We start from the raw sequence: 14,864 nt of genomic DNA on the forward strand, positions 1-14,864 counted from the left end.
TTATTTTTAATACTTTACTCCTTATGTTTGTCCACGTCAACTCTTATTACAACAGGCTTCAATCAATTTTAATTTTTATAAAACTTCAAGCCTGGCAGTTCCATCTGTCTGTCCAATAAGCTGTAACTACAGGGCTACTCCAATTTAGACCACCTGAACTCTGCAAGCCCCATTTGGTGGAGCTGTGAAGCTGATGGGGCTGTGAATCAGAGTGAGTCAGTCTCTATCTCTTTATCTACTTTTAATTTATTTTCTCTTTTTCAATATTGGTGTAATGGATTAAAAAAAAATAAATAAACAACAAAAGGAGTATATTAGAGACAAAAAAAGAAGGTGTTACATATCCTATTTTCTGTCTTCCTTATATTGCTTCCTTTCAGAATGAAACCAAGTGATGACTCTGTCCATCTTTCATTGTGCCTGGGCCACTCATTTCTGTGAATCAAAGCACAGATGGATAATTTTGCATTGACTGTTCATATATCCACCCCTCCTTACTGCTCTTCAGTTCTTCACATTCATGCTGAAGGTTCACAATATTGATATCTAACAGTTCACATTTCAGTTTAGAGAACTGTACAAGGTATATGTGGCCATGTAGCCAGCTGGTAACCAACTGGTTTGTCATGTTTGCTTTCAGGAATGCCCTGTAACTCTAAATATCTGGTCACCTGTATCCTCACAGAGGTATTACTTTCAGGTTAAATGTATGGTCCCAGCATGCCTGTAAACTGGCCTATATATCCCTGGAAAAGATGCTGGCGAGTGGGTAGGCCTGAGTCAAAATAAATCTAGGCATCAGTTATTAGGTTCAATATAGTTTTTAACTATCAGTTTTTCAACTGTTTTTAACTATTTTTAACTATTAGACCTGGTCATCAGTGAAGGGGAGAAAGTTAAAAAAAATTATTAGTTGAAAAAGACAACATAAAAATTAAAATAGAAATTAGCCAGTGTAATTTTGTAAATAGAAGAAAGAGCTGAATCGTCATATGAATAATTTTCAATTAGTTTCATTTTAGGAGGAAAATGTACATGCAGTAACTACTCTAACAGAGGTTGAGTGTCTCAGCAGCTGTTATTGTGTGTTCTGTGCTCTGGGAACATCAAAGCCCACATGGCATCAGTAACTAACAGCATGGCTAATTCAAAATCCATTCATAAATAGGCACAAACCACAGAAACAGGGACACTGACTCTCTCTTTCCATCCCTGGAGAGGTCCAGGCATGATGTGGGACAGCTGCAGAATTAATTTGTTGAGACATCAGGAAGGGCAGCAAATGTTAGCAACCAGAGTATGTTCTTCTACATCTCCCTTTCTCCTTTATCACAATGAGAAATGACAGATGAGAATCATATTCAATACCTGCTTTTAGTTTTGTCCCCAAACCTTCCTGTTCCATTGTTTAATATTTCCTAATCCTTTTGAATGCTTTTCAATAGGCAGGGAGGATTAGCCCATTTCTATACTTTGCCACTGAAATAATGACTAGGAGTGAGACTCATGAGATTTCTGAGTTTATTCTGTCTATAATATTCATTCTTACTTGTAAGCAAGAACAAAGAAAAATCACAGGAAATTGAAACTTTGCTTTCTACACTTCTAAAGTCTGTTTTCTCCCTGATGGCTCATGCACTTAATATCATTGTCCTGAGGCACATCTCTCCTCTCTCTCACTTGTTAACTTTTCTGTTGCAGGAGCTTTTGCTTCTGACCATGAAACTTTTGAGACATTGGTTGTTTTGTTTTCTCTGTCTCACTAAATTTTCTGTACTACACTTAGCACTCTTTGCCACATGATATACAGAGATGGAATCTAAAGAAAAATGGGCAACTGCATAAAAGATTGGCCTCTTTAGCCACTATTAAAAAGCTACGTCACTGATCACTAGTAGACAGGAAGTAAGATTTACACATGGGGATTTCTAAATGTTAATAACTTGCAACAAACTTGAAATGAGCAAGGAGGAACTTCCTTCCAGTTACCAAAGTTGCAGATACTTACAAAAATCCAAACTGATGTAGAATAATGAAATACCAGCATTGGGTTCTCATGGAAAAGCCTGAAAAGCAAGTTACAACATGAAAGGAACACAACACCATGTTTGGAAATTAAGTATCCTTATACTTCCAGTTTTAATTACAGATTTTACAGCAATCCACAGCAACACAAACCAAAACACAGAATACAGCTCGTTAATATGGATAAGAAAACTCACAGCTACTTCCAGCAGATCTGTTTAACAGGCTACCTCCATGGCATGTGCTGTTATACAATGGCTGAAACACTATTTACTTTGGCCCCCTGTATTTGTTTCATAACCCTCTTAGAAGAAGAGTGATAAGTAATGCAGACCACACATGCTAAAATTCTGTGGGTTATGTCTTTTTCTCTTTTTAAATTATCAGACACACATTGAATATATACTTCTCTGGGACCAGTGAGAATGGAAATTACATTATTCTATGGAAAGATGGCATTAAAAACTATTGTGTTTATTGCTGATTTTCAAAATAATTCAAGGAAATCTGGATCTAACTGTGACTCCTGATGATGTGGATGTTGAAATTCTTTGCAGATAGCTGGTTCCTGAGGGAAACATATCGCAGTTGAATGTTTTTATTAAGATTACATTATCAAAAATAAAAATACTTTGGTTTTGGTGACTACTACCTCAGTAAAAATGGAATATTTGATTTTTAAAAAGTAAATCAGGTGGAAATATACACTGGACACTAGTTTTAAAATTTTAATACTCTTGTTACATGAGTACTATCAAAGTTAAAACTTATATGCAATATATGTATTTTTCTCCTTACACTGAGTGTGATGCACAGCAGACCACAATCAGATTAATACAATAAACAAAACCATGTGTGGCAAAGCCAGCATGCTTTTATACATAGATTGGAAGGTGCTCTAGGAGATTAGATAAACACAGCTGCTGCCAGTTTTCTAAGTAAGAGGCAGGCGTGGGGCAGGGAGGGCTGAAAATACTTGCCTGACAGCAGAAAGTCAGGCACAGAAGAAAGGGAGAACTATCTAAAGGACATATCCCTACATTTAACCCCAACCTTATGTAAATTCTGCCTGAAAGAATGAGCAACCAAATTTCTACAAATGAGCAATCATACAGGGCCTAGTGTGAGTGCAGGTTTCTGGTGTGTCCTGGTGAGCTTTCAAATAGTCCATTTTGAGCCATGCCAGCCAGACCACTACAATCCATGGGTTTCTATGGGTTCAAAGAGAAGCCAAAAAGAGACCAGAATCACCTTTTGCCTCTAACTCTCCTAGAACTGTTACATACCCAAAGCAATCAGTTTCTAAATAGTTTTTTATATGACATTTATTTTCTGAGCCAAGTGTTGACAGAAAGCTGGATTACTTTTAATTGACTCTAAACAGGGAAACTGAAGCGTAAAGTTCATGTTAGCAAGGTGAAGAGAAGCAAACTCTATGAATAAGAGTTTGCATGATTAGCCCATAGATGTTTGTTTTGTCTTATTCCTTTATTGGTACACAGGAAGGGCCATGGGAATTCCCAGACACATCCACATCCTTTGGGTTATGCACTTTCTTAGTGTTATCAGCAACGTTATGTTGTGCAAATATGTTACGTGGACAGGAAATTGTTATACTGCCATTGCTCATGTCAGTTTGACAACTTCAAATTTTAGTCACTAGAAAGAGGGTCAACATCCTTTTTTCAAAATCTCTTTCCATTTTTAAGCATGCAATGATTGCTGCAAAATGTTGCTTCCTCAAATAGCTGCTCAAAGAAGACATTTTTACCCCACAGTGAGTTTTTTGTATCAAACATTGCCTAATAGTTTTCTCCACTGTAATGGTACACAGTTAATAGGACAAATGTTGGGAATAGCTAGTAGAATGCTAACTCTTTTTTACTGCATGAATGCTATCAAAGCACAGCAGCTATCCCATGATTTTACCCATAACGTGACAGACCAGGAATAGTGTTGTTCTATGGTTTAATCACAATAGATGAGTAACAGCCCTTGGTTTATGTACAAAGATTAAAATAAATCAAAACTGCAACAATATCTAGACATTTATGTACATTTTGCTTTACATAGGTCTCATTGTAAGACTGTATCTCATTTTATGTAACACCAAAAAAAGATTTTACACAATAAGATTGCTTATGACAAGCACTATGAACAGAGTGATGAGATGTTATTGCAGAAGCAGATTGTAACTTGAAATCTCAAAAGAATGCAGTTCTTTAATCTTAGTAATGGAAAAAGGTTAACTCTAGTGACAATGCTACAAGATTAGTTAATATTGATCTTCCCACTATTAAAGGAAAACTGTTTCTTCTTTCATTTTAAATGATTGATGGAAACATTGTCACAAAGTGATTACATATTGTATCAACCTATATATTGATACTGGAAGTACCAGCAGGCAACGGATGAAAGCAAAGTAGGGCTGGCCAATGACACGGAGCTCCATGCTTCTGATTTTAGAATCCAGCTGCTCTGCCTAGCTGAACTTCATGCACTTGTGCATGATAAAATTTTGTAAGAAAGTTTGATACGTACACATGTAACAATATGCTGTATCTTTTCAGATAATGGGAAAAATGTGAATATCGTGGAAAGGACTTTAGATTTCAGGATTCCTCTCTCTGAAAAAGTTGTAATATAAGATTCCAAGAATTCTTAATAGAGTAGGAATAATTTCTCTAGCTATTTCACATTTAATTAGGTTTTGCAGAACTTGACCACGATTCTTACCAAATATTTCAGCTATTGCACTCTTACCCTATAAATAGGTGTGCTTCTAAGAATGACTGCAGAATTTCTATGAGTTAGAGCTACTCATCTGAGAGAGTGATTCAATGTAACTTGAATGGAGATGAATAAACTGTTTACACAAGTCATGCCATTGCATAGTCTGTAACACCACCAGTGTTGCTGGGTCCATGACTGCATTCCACTTGTAAATGTAGATGTCCCTGTAACACACTTGCTGTTGGTTTTTCTTCTCATGACTAATTAAGACAAAACATAAATTGAGCAGGTAATTTATGAGAAGTCTCTGTAAAAAAATGAAGGTAAACTAAAGGTAGTGTAAAGAGTAGGTCAGATAAATAACAGACATCTGTGGGCCATTATCTGGCTCAAGATGATTGGCCACATACTTCTATGATTTTTACAGATGTGCTGCTCAAACATCAGTGTTTGGAGAGCAGATCAATGATTCTTTGACAAGAGACCCTATAGGCACTAAGTAAATAGATAATCAACTTTCCTCCTGCTCTCAACAGGCTGTGCAAAGCAGGGTGTTCAGTATTCCCTTTTCAGGCAATGAAGATATTTAAGTCTTTTAAACATGTGTTGCAATGGAACTTTGGATCCTGTCTAGTTGTATAAAATTTATGCAAAAACACATTATTACCCATGAAGACCCTTTCCCTGGAACTCCTGACTAAAATAATTATTATTCTCATGTAAAGTTATTGCAGTAATTTGCCACACTGTGTGGCGAATATGATGAAATCTACAAATGGACTATTAACTTGAGTAGATTCTGTGCTGGCTGCCTGCACTGTTGTTGGGAGCAACAACATTTCATTACCTTTGAATAAACTAGACAGTCTAATGCCTTCTCTAAATAAAACCTGTGTTGAGGCAGAAAAAGAAGAATAATATATGGTGCTACCCAAGCCTCACTAGATATTGGCAGGCTTTTTTTAAAAAAAGACAATTAACACAGAGATAATTGTACGTGCTGCCAAACCTCTGCACAATAAACATCTAGATGCAATAAATCCATAAAACTAGGCTCATGTTTCCACTAGGGAAACCAGTGAAAAGCACTGGTTCAGGAAAGCTCTTCCAGGCTTTAGGACTTGTGGAGAAGGCTCTGTGTGAAAAATAACAGTAATACAACTACTTGCTTTCACAGTCCATCTTTGTTAAAGGCCAGAAAATGTAGTTAGACCATATCACTCTGGATTAGGAATTTTCTCCATCCAAAGAAAATTAATAACAAAAATTGCATCAGGTCTAAGGCTGAGTTCCTGTTTCTCAGCCCTGCACTGCAGCTCCTGTGCTTTTGCCCTCAGGCCAATCCTTTGCCCTGTTTAGGGTGAAGTAGACCCACTGCTTGGCAAAATCCAAAACGAAAAGCAACAAGAAATGGCGCTGAAGCCTCTTAGCGGAGGCCGTAGCGCAGCGAGGCGCCCTGGCTGCGTTTGCCGTGGGCGCTGCGGGGCCAGAGCTGCCCGAGGGTGACACCCAGTGGGAGACGCGCGGGCAGCCGCGCCCTCTGCACTCGCGGCACTTGGAAGGCCCTACGGTCCAAGCTGTCTCTCTGGATTCAAAACGCTTATTTTTCGCTGGCAAACACTCTGTAGCCGATTCCATTAATGTAAATTGTCCTTACAAGAACTAAACTATCAGTGAAGCATCTTGTGCTTTCAGAAAAGACTTCCCTCTAGTCTTTGTAATGATTCTGCTACTTATCTTAGTGTTGATAAAAACCACATTTCTGTGGTCTCCACCCAACTAATGAAAACATCTCATTGTTTTCATTCAGAACTAGATCTGACTCTGAAGGTCACAGATATTTCTGCAGACTCCATGTGGTCCAGATTGAAGCCTTTTTAAATCCTGTTTGATTTGGGTTTATCCTAGGTTATTTCATTTTTTTTGCTGCTCATCCTTCCTTCCATTTACATAATTTACAGATCAAGCCATCTTTTCCCAGCCTTACAAATCCACTGCTTTCACTTCTCAATTCCTCTGAAACTCAAGCAATTCCCTTCCTTGGCTTTTTGAGGGGATGTTTAGAATAGCAGTGTTACCACTCAGATGTACTGGCATGTCTGCTCTTTGGACCAGAGAGGGACATTAACAGCCCTGAAACACAGAAGTTGTTCCAGTTCAAGCTCTTTCATCTTGTACTACCCATGCCATTTACCAGTCAGACCCCTGGGCACGTCATAATTCTGATTTCCCACAAAGGTACACCTCCAGTGTTGTCTGGCTTGGTAGGTAATGTACCGTGTGATCCTGAAACATTGATTCTCTTGCTTTGTTCTCAGCCCTTGAAATGAGTCACCTGTAAAGTTTATTATCAAGTTCAACTCAGCAAACACTTTTCTAGGGTCAGGCTGTGCTCTAGCTTGTGTATTGATGGGAATGAAAGGGCTCTTTGTGCAGATCTCTGCATGCTTCTGTGGCAAGTGGAACAAATTAACTTTGTGGTATTATACTCATTCCTTGAATGATTCATGTGTTTGGTAAATCACAGGAGGGATGGTGGTTTGGAGCAGTAATTTAAAACTATAGAGGCAAGAAAGATGTGCACAATCAATTCTTCTAGACCACTGGCTAATCTACTCAATAATCTTTATCCTGAAATAAAAATAGACCTTCTCAATGCATTGGAAATATCCAGAAGACTTTCATTAATTAATTTGGCTATTAATTTGTTAAATTCAAGTGAGAAGACTGAGAAATGAAACACCTCAATAATCATAAAATTACTAGAAAAAATACTGCTTATTTTATCTTTTGTGCATTTTCATCATTATACTTATAACAGAGTATTTAGAAAGTCCAGCTATAAATATATGATCAGGTGGGGTTTTCTAGATGAGCGAACAGAAAAGCAAACATGGAGCATCATAAAGAAACTAAGTCAAGTCATCAGAAGGATTGGACTCTCTAGATGCTGGGACAGAAGCCTGCCAGTGGATCCAGTGGAGCAGTGACAGAACTGGCAGGCTGATCAGAAACCTGGCTGGGAGCTTTGGGTTATTAGCCAGCCCTGAGTCTGCCAGGGCACTCTCAGGCCAGCACAGGGTATTTGCTGACAGGAGAGGAAAGGTGATATTCTGCTTGTGAAAGGGTGTGGTGGCAGACCCAGATTCTTTTGATCATTCCCCACAGTCTTAATCTTTTAAGTACCTTCAGGACTTGTACTATGGCTTGTTTATGTCCACACAGCTTTCACTATCTACACTCTTCTTCCCTGGACATTCTTATGCCTCTCTATACTAGTTCTAGCCTCCCTTAGCTCTCAGGTTCCTACATTTTTCAATCTTGGCCTCCTTTTTTCAGCCATTTCCTCCTGTCTCTCTGTTTCATCCACATCCAGCCCCACCCATCCCTCAAATCCTGCATGCTGTCCCTTGCATGCCAGACCTCCCTCCACCTCCTCTCTCCAGCAGCCATTCCCCCACTGTCCCAGACTTCCATTTAACTTCTGTTTCTGGTGTCTCTGCCTAGCCAGTCCTGGCTTTCAGTCTGTTACTGTGGCTCAACAGAGGCATAATGGCCCACTGTCTACAGCCTTAGGTTAATGCTTTCATAATACTCACTTTTTGAATCCCTAATCCTTCTCAGAGAGCTGCTAGGTCCTGATTTCTGTATCAACCATGGTATACTCCTTATCAACTCCAGGAACCTATTTAGCAGCTATACCCAGTTCTCCTTTTTCTTTACATTCATCTCAAGACCAGTCTTTGTCCATTGTGCCTGCTCTCAGTCAGGACAATCACTGATGTGAAGGCAAAACAGTGAAAGTACATGACAAGTCAGAAGCACATTTCAGGGCTGCCCAGACTCTCAGCCAGCCCTGGGTGTGCCATGCAGGCACAGCCTACAGATCCTTTAGCTATGAAGCTCATCAAGTTGACTGAGCATACACCATGGTTTATCAAAGTGGTTTGGATAAATATGGATTAATTTTCTCAAATATGAGAAAAAGCTAGAAACATTTCTTTCTCCTTGTCCATTAAAAATCTCTAATCCAAATAATGTGTAATAATTTCTTATGTATGTAGGTATGCCATATTGTCTGGTTCTTTAATTTCATTCTTAAAAGTGAGTGAATAATATATGCTGATGTTTTCCAAAAAACTTCAGCATCTGCCATGAGAAATTTCATACTGAATGGTTCAAGTGAGATGAGGTCATAAACACCTGGGCTTAGAATGCAAACCTGACCAGCAGCTTGAGCATAATAGGAGGCATTATGTTCAGTTTCTGGGTGTTACAGTTCAGGATTTTCCAAGCATAGCTACCTACAGAGAACAGTGCCTGCCTGCTAAGCTTTTGTGCATAAGCAAGATCATTTGAGAGCAATGGAAATTATGCTCAGCTGCACCTTCTCTAATTAGGCAGAAAATGTTTGCTTTTAAGCTGAGTTTCTCAGTTGCTGTGTCCTGTTATTAAAGTAATTGGTCTCTGTTCCTTGTCTGACCCAAAAAAGGGATACAGATAGGGATAGTCATCTCACTTAACCAGTCTAGCAAGGAACTGTCCTGTTTTCATTTAGCACCTTCCTCTCCCAGTCCACATTCCTGCTCCAGTTTTAATCAGGTAAGTTTCTTGGTGAGAAAGTTGAGCCCTAAAAGCAAGCAGCACCAGCATTCATTCTCAGTGAATAAACTACACTCATAAGAAATAATTAGAACTTTGTTATTAAAGCTTGGAGTCAGAAAGCTTGATTTCATGTTTGATTTTTCTGTATATTCTATGTGACTTCATGAAAAACAGAGTTGAAAAATGCCCATGAATTTACACAGCTGCTCATCTCTGTTGCTGATGCTGGTAAATATGTCTGAAGATGGTTAACATGTGAAACATCCTTTAAAAACTACAAGTAGTCTCAGAAGTGTAAATGTTAATCTCTCTTGTTGTGGTTCCCCCACTGCAACACACCAAGCAGGTTGAATGGTTAGAAAATTAAAAGATGTCTTAAAACTCAAATAAATCACTGTGAGTTCCTGGGTACTCTAGGACTGTAAATATTTTCTTTTCCTTTACAAGAAATGTTACATTCTTGAGAGATCAGTGCAGACTTATGAGAGAATGTGGATCCTCATTATACTAATCTCCCATGGAAGTGGCTCTACTTGGATACAAGATTGAAATTAAGTTATTTATTTTATAAATTCTCAGTCCCCTTGTCTATGTAGACCAGGGCACTGAGACCAAAGGCTCCAGCATGGGCTTCTCATCAGAGAGAGAGAGCACAAGACCAGTTGTCTAATCCGATACTCTTTCTCCAGAATTCATTTTCATCTCATTTATGTTTCACACTACAAAATATCACTTCTAAAGCTCTCTGCTCCTCACTGGGTGCTCAAATGACTCAGCTGCAGAACCAGGCTCTATCCTGTGAAAGTGGTAAGACAGAAAATCTGAAATTGATCTTTTGGGCAATTTTTGGCAGGATTGGACAAATAACAAACGAGAGCTTTTGGTATTACACTTTAGATATGGGTGTTTAAATATGTTATCCAATCTGAGCCTTGTCTCCTGATATTTTCTTAAACTGTAGGATGAGGATCCTGATTTCATACTGGCTCACCATGGTGTGAGGCTCTGTGCACCCATTTCAAATGCTGAGCTGGAGCTCGAAACTGGGAATTGAGCCCCACCTAGTGACATATGATAAAAGCACTCAGCTGCTTCTAAGTAGAATATATGTTTTATTTGATCATGTTTGGAATTCAGGAAAAAACTTAGTACAATTAAGATATTTCATTTACAATATTTTTTAAAAAATCCTATTCTGATTTAGAATTTAGAATTCTAGCATTTCTAGGATCATTGCTCCTAGGCTAGCTGAGGAAATAAAAGAATTTTGATTGATATTGCCCAGTAAAATCAGGCCTCTACTGCTGATTCCATTTTTTTTACATGCACTTCAGTTACCTGGATTCTGGAGTTTATTAAAAAATATTTGTTCCATTTGCTGTTTTCCTCTATTCACAGTAAGAATGGAACACAAAACTTAAAGAGGATCCTTCAAAAAGTGCCAGACCAACAGCAAAATATTAGCATGTGATGACAGCAAGTCATCAGATTCTAATATAGGCCTTCATCACTGGCATTGTTCTTCAAGATGATTTTTCTTAATCAGATAATGATCCTGTCACAGAATACTTTTTGTCTAGGTTAAAGGTTATTAATAATTTTGGTTAGTTTTCTTGATACAATAAAAAACTGAATTTATCTTATAAAAAAAAAAGGTTAAGTTTCATGTGAAATTTCACATTTGTATTTCAAGGGAAAATGACTTTTCCCATATGTTTTTAAGCTGCAACAACACAAAGTGAAGGAAAAACTGTTTTCTCTATTTATGTTTTATAAGCACAAAACTACTCTTTCAGTTTTAGAATTATATTTTAGTTTTCATCCAAATTCTGAAAACCCCCCAAAATTGATGGATAATGGGCATTAAAAGATAGAATGCTGATAAAAGGCAACTATGAGCTGTCTGGAAACTAAATGGTTTAATAAATCCTTTGTAAGACAGTTTTTAGAAATCTTTCCTGCTGTGTTTCTTCAGAACCACTTCTTGGGAGGTGGTGAGGGTGGGGGTGTGTGTAAATTTAAATCAGAATTGTACCAGGTTCTGTCAAAACAGTTAAAATGTCAATTTCAGAAACATTTTATGACTTACCCTTTTGGAAAAATGTAGTTATTTCCAGTCAGCTTAGAAGGACTTTGAAATATTCTGGGGCAGAGATGCATTCTTTTTTATAAAAGCCCAGTTTCTGATATTGCCTATTTGCTTCCATCTATGCTAGTTTGTCATCAAGGTTTCATGCTACATTTTCTCCAGAGATCTGGAATACATTGACTTTGTTTTGCTTTCTTTTTCTGGAAAAGACTAGCTTAGTACTCTGTCTCCTATACAAGATGGACCAATTCTCAGTTTTGCAAAACAGCTTCCATTTAATTCAATTTTATTTCAATTGCAGATGTTGTGTTACTTCTTAAAGAGAATATTTATTTATTCCACTGACTGTCAGGAAGACGACAAAATGATACTTTTAACATCCTTCCAATCTCTAATTTTCTCTAGATTATTGAGCTGAATTTAGTGAACATAAAAATAAATTTGCAACAGGGACAGCACATAAAAAGCATGCTATTAAAAGTGGCTAATAACTCCTGCATTCCTGAGTCATCTGAGTTACAGGGATTGACCTTATTCGGTGTTATTCCTGTTGTTCCATGTATTCCTGTGCACGCAAAATGCATATGGACATAGATGAGAGTATGTATAGCATAATACAGCACGTCAGCGTGATGTAACTGTGCAAACAACAGCCAAAGAGAACCTGAAAAGGATCTATGACTGACTGAACATCGATAATGCAGCTGGAACAGCCAAGCGAGTACCAGCGTCAGTGGGCTTTACAGGACAGAACAGCCCCCATTTTGCGCCGGGAGTAACAAATCTTCAGCTATTCCCAGAAATAAGCTAATGAAAGGTGAAATATAAGCCCCCCACCCTGGCCAGGGGCCCTGTATGAACCTGCGGCTGCGGAGGAGCTGCCGGACCGCCGAGCGGCTGTCCCGGGAGCGGCAGCGGAGCGCCCCGGGGCAGCGATGCCGCTCTGTCCCTGCCGCCGGCGCGGCGGCCCCGCGGCTCCGGCCGCAGCGGCGGGCGGAGCTGCCGGAGCTGCCACCGCCCGGCCCGGCCCGGCCCCGCGGCGCTGCAGCGAGCCCCGGGCAGCCTCTCCCCGCCGGGCCGGCTGCGCCCCGGGCCCGCCCGCCGCCCCCGCGGAGCGCGGCCCGGCGCGGCGCGGGGAGCGCGGCCATGGAGCGGCGCGGCGGCCGGCGGCAGGTGAGCGCGGCGGGCAGCGCTCCTCGCTGCGGGTGTTCCCACCGAGGCTGCGGAGTTACGCGACTGCTGAAATCTCCGCCCCTTGGAGCTCGAGTTAATTGCACAGGAAGTTTCACAAGTCTGCTGTTTTCTTGAAACTTTTTTTTTTTCTATTTAGAACTCTGGAGATGGTGTTTCTGAACTACGGGAATGGCGACCAGCCATTTACAGAAAGTGCACGGACACTTTCTGGCTGCTCCTCTTCTGTCTTTTCTGGGCTGGTTTGGTAAGCACTCACGTTTGTTTGTTTCCTGGAAGGACAGATCAGATCCAAAGTTAATGGGGTTCTGCATAGTGTTATACTAAATCTAAACTGAAATTGTCCCTGGCACAGGTCCCCATGTTTGCCCAGGGATAGATCTTACCTTTGTGGTGGCGCAGTGCTTTATTGTAGTGTCAGTCACACTTCTAAGTTCTGTCCATGTGCTTCTTTAAATACCATATATACACAGGGCTCCGTCATTTAGAATATGCTTTTTTGTTGTTGTTGTTTTTTTGTTTGTTTGTTTTTGTAAGTTAATCCAGGGCTCTGACTGGGCTCTTTTTTCTACTTATTAATTGTAACCTTGATATCTTGCAATGTGTATCCATCTGATGCTACATTAAGTCACTATCTTATATCAGAGCACAGGCTTTTGGGAGATGCCTTTGTCTTTCTGAAGAATGATTGGGGTTTTTAATGATATGTCTCCGTCTACTCAGGATTCTCATAAGTACACTTTTTAATTCCATGCATAGTAACTTTTTGAATGGAAGCTAATTCAGAATATACCTACACATTTTGGGTACTGCATAAATGGATGGTGAACTTTGTGAGCAGGATAGGGGTTTTTTACCTGCTGTCTAATGCTTACTGCTTGGATTAGTGGAGGGGATGCCACAAATGAAAGCTGTCAAATGGTAAGGATTTAGGATTTTTCTTTGGTTTCTCTCACTGCTTTTATTGCTCACTTTCTATGAAATCACTTATTACATGCTTATTACATTTGTTTTCTTGTGTTTGATCTTATTTTTAAAATATTTAAGAAAATGTAATGACACTAATCTGTTCACATAGCGAAAAAAATTGGAACCACATTAATGGGCTCTGTGGTAATGGGTATCATAGCCATGTACCCCTGCAGCTATAACTCTGTTACTTAACAAGATTTATTGCTTTTATCCAGTATTCTGCACTTAAAGAAAAAAAAAAAAAAGTTATCTACACAGTAGACCTATAATGCCCATATTTAGAGGGCATTTTCACCTTGAACCAGAATTTTTCTAAAAGCGTGTTTCAGTTGAGTTACGTTGCCAGCTTCTTTCTTGTTTTCCTTCTGATAACATTTTAATTATTAAAAAATACTTGCTCAGTAAACAAACTGGATCTGGATATTTTTTGTTATTGTAACAAATCATCCACAGGTATCCACTAACATCACATGTTAGCTTGAATTGAGGAATCTATACAAAGATGCCCATATTGAGACAGCATTAGTATGCCATCATAATTTTTAAAAAATTCTGAACTAGTTAAGACTGAAAAATAAGAGTCTACTATAAGCAAAAAAGAGATTTGTCTCAGAACTAAAGAAGCACATTGGTACACGTTTGTGTATGAGACATGTTTTTGCCCAGATCCAATCTTTGGTCACAAGTACTAAAAGTAGAAAAACAGATAAAGGCTGTAAAGCTGAAGTTAGAAGGCAGTTGTGCTGGTCTGTGCAATGTCTCGAGCACAGCCGATGCTCAGCTGCCTTCATGCAAAGCAGCAGTGGTTCCTGTGGGACTGGGAAACCTGGCTGCAGCCAGCCCTTGGCACACAGCCACGGAGCTCAGGGGCTGTCCTTGGTGTGTGTGAAATGGGACTTGCACCCCATGGGACAGGGGAGAGCCTTGCATCACTGAGTTCCTCAGTAGCTGGAGTGACGGGGAGATAAGCCTTGGGTAAAGCAGTACTCAGGACTTTAGTGTCACAGAAGAATTCCTGCTTCTTGGCACTTGCAAAGGTTCTTTCCAATGATTGTTTTGGCCCTCACAATGTACAGGAGGGTTTAAGCTGTGTTGCTGGACAAGGGGTTTCATTTTAACTAAAGATTGCTGCTACTTGGGCAGCAGAAGTACTTAGCTCCCTCTTGGGTTTAGAAGATGATCTACTGGAACTTTGATCCAGCAGCAGAGCTAAAATGCGTAAGTGCAGGGCAGTGTCACCTAAGTGCAC

General features: G+C 39.5%; 1 protein-coding gene across 1 annotated transcript in view; it reads left to right on the plus strand.

The window, feature by feature from the left end:
* Window positions 1–12,580: 12,580 nt before the first annotated feature.
* Window positions 12,581–14,864, plus strand: part of SLC44A3 (solute carrier family 44 member 3) — a 39,475-nt gene continuing 37,191 nt past the window's right edge. Inside the window, exons 1-2 of the mRNA XM_021525783.2 lie at window positions 12,581–12,625; window positions 12,783–12,890. Of these exons, the coding sequence (XP_021381458.1) occupies window positions 12,599–12,625; window positions 12,783–12,890 (135 nt within the window). The 5' untranslated portion in view covers window positions 12,581–12,598. The remainder of the gene's footprint in view (window positions 12,626–12,782; window positions 12,891–14,864) is intronic.

Source organism: Lonchura striata, chromosome 9, assembly GCF_046129695.1.
Source record: "Lonchura striata isolate bLonStr1 chromosome 9, bLonStr1.mat, whole genome shotgun sequence".
NCBI lineage: Eukaryota > Metazoa > Chordata > Aves > Passeriformes > Estrildidae > Lonchura > Lonchura striata.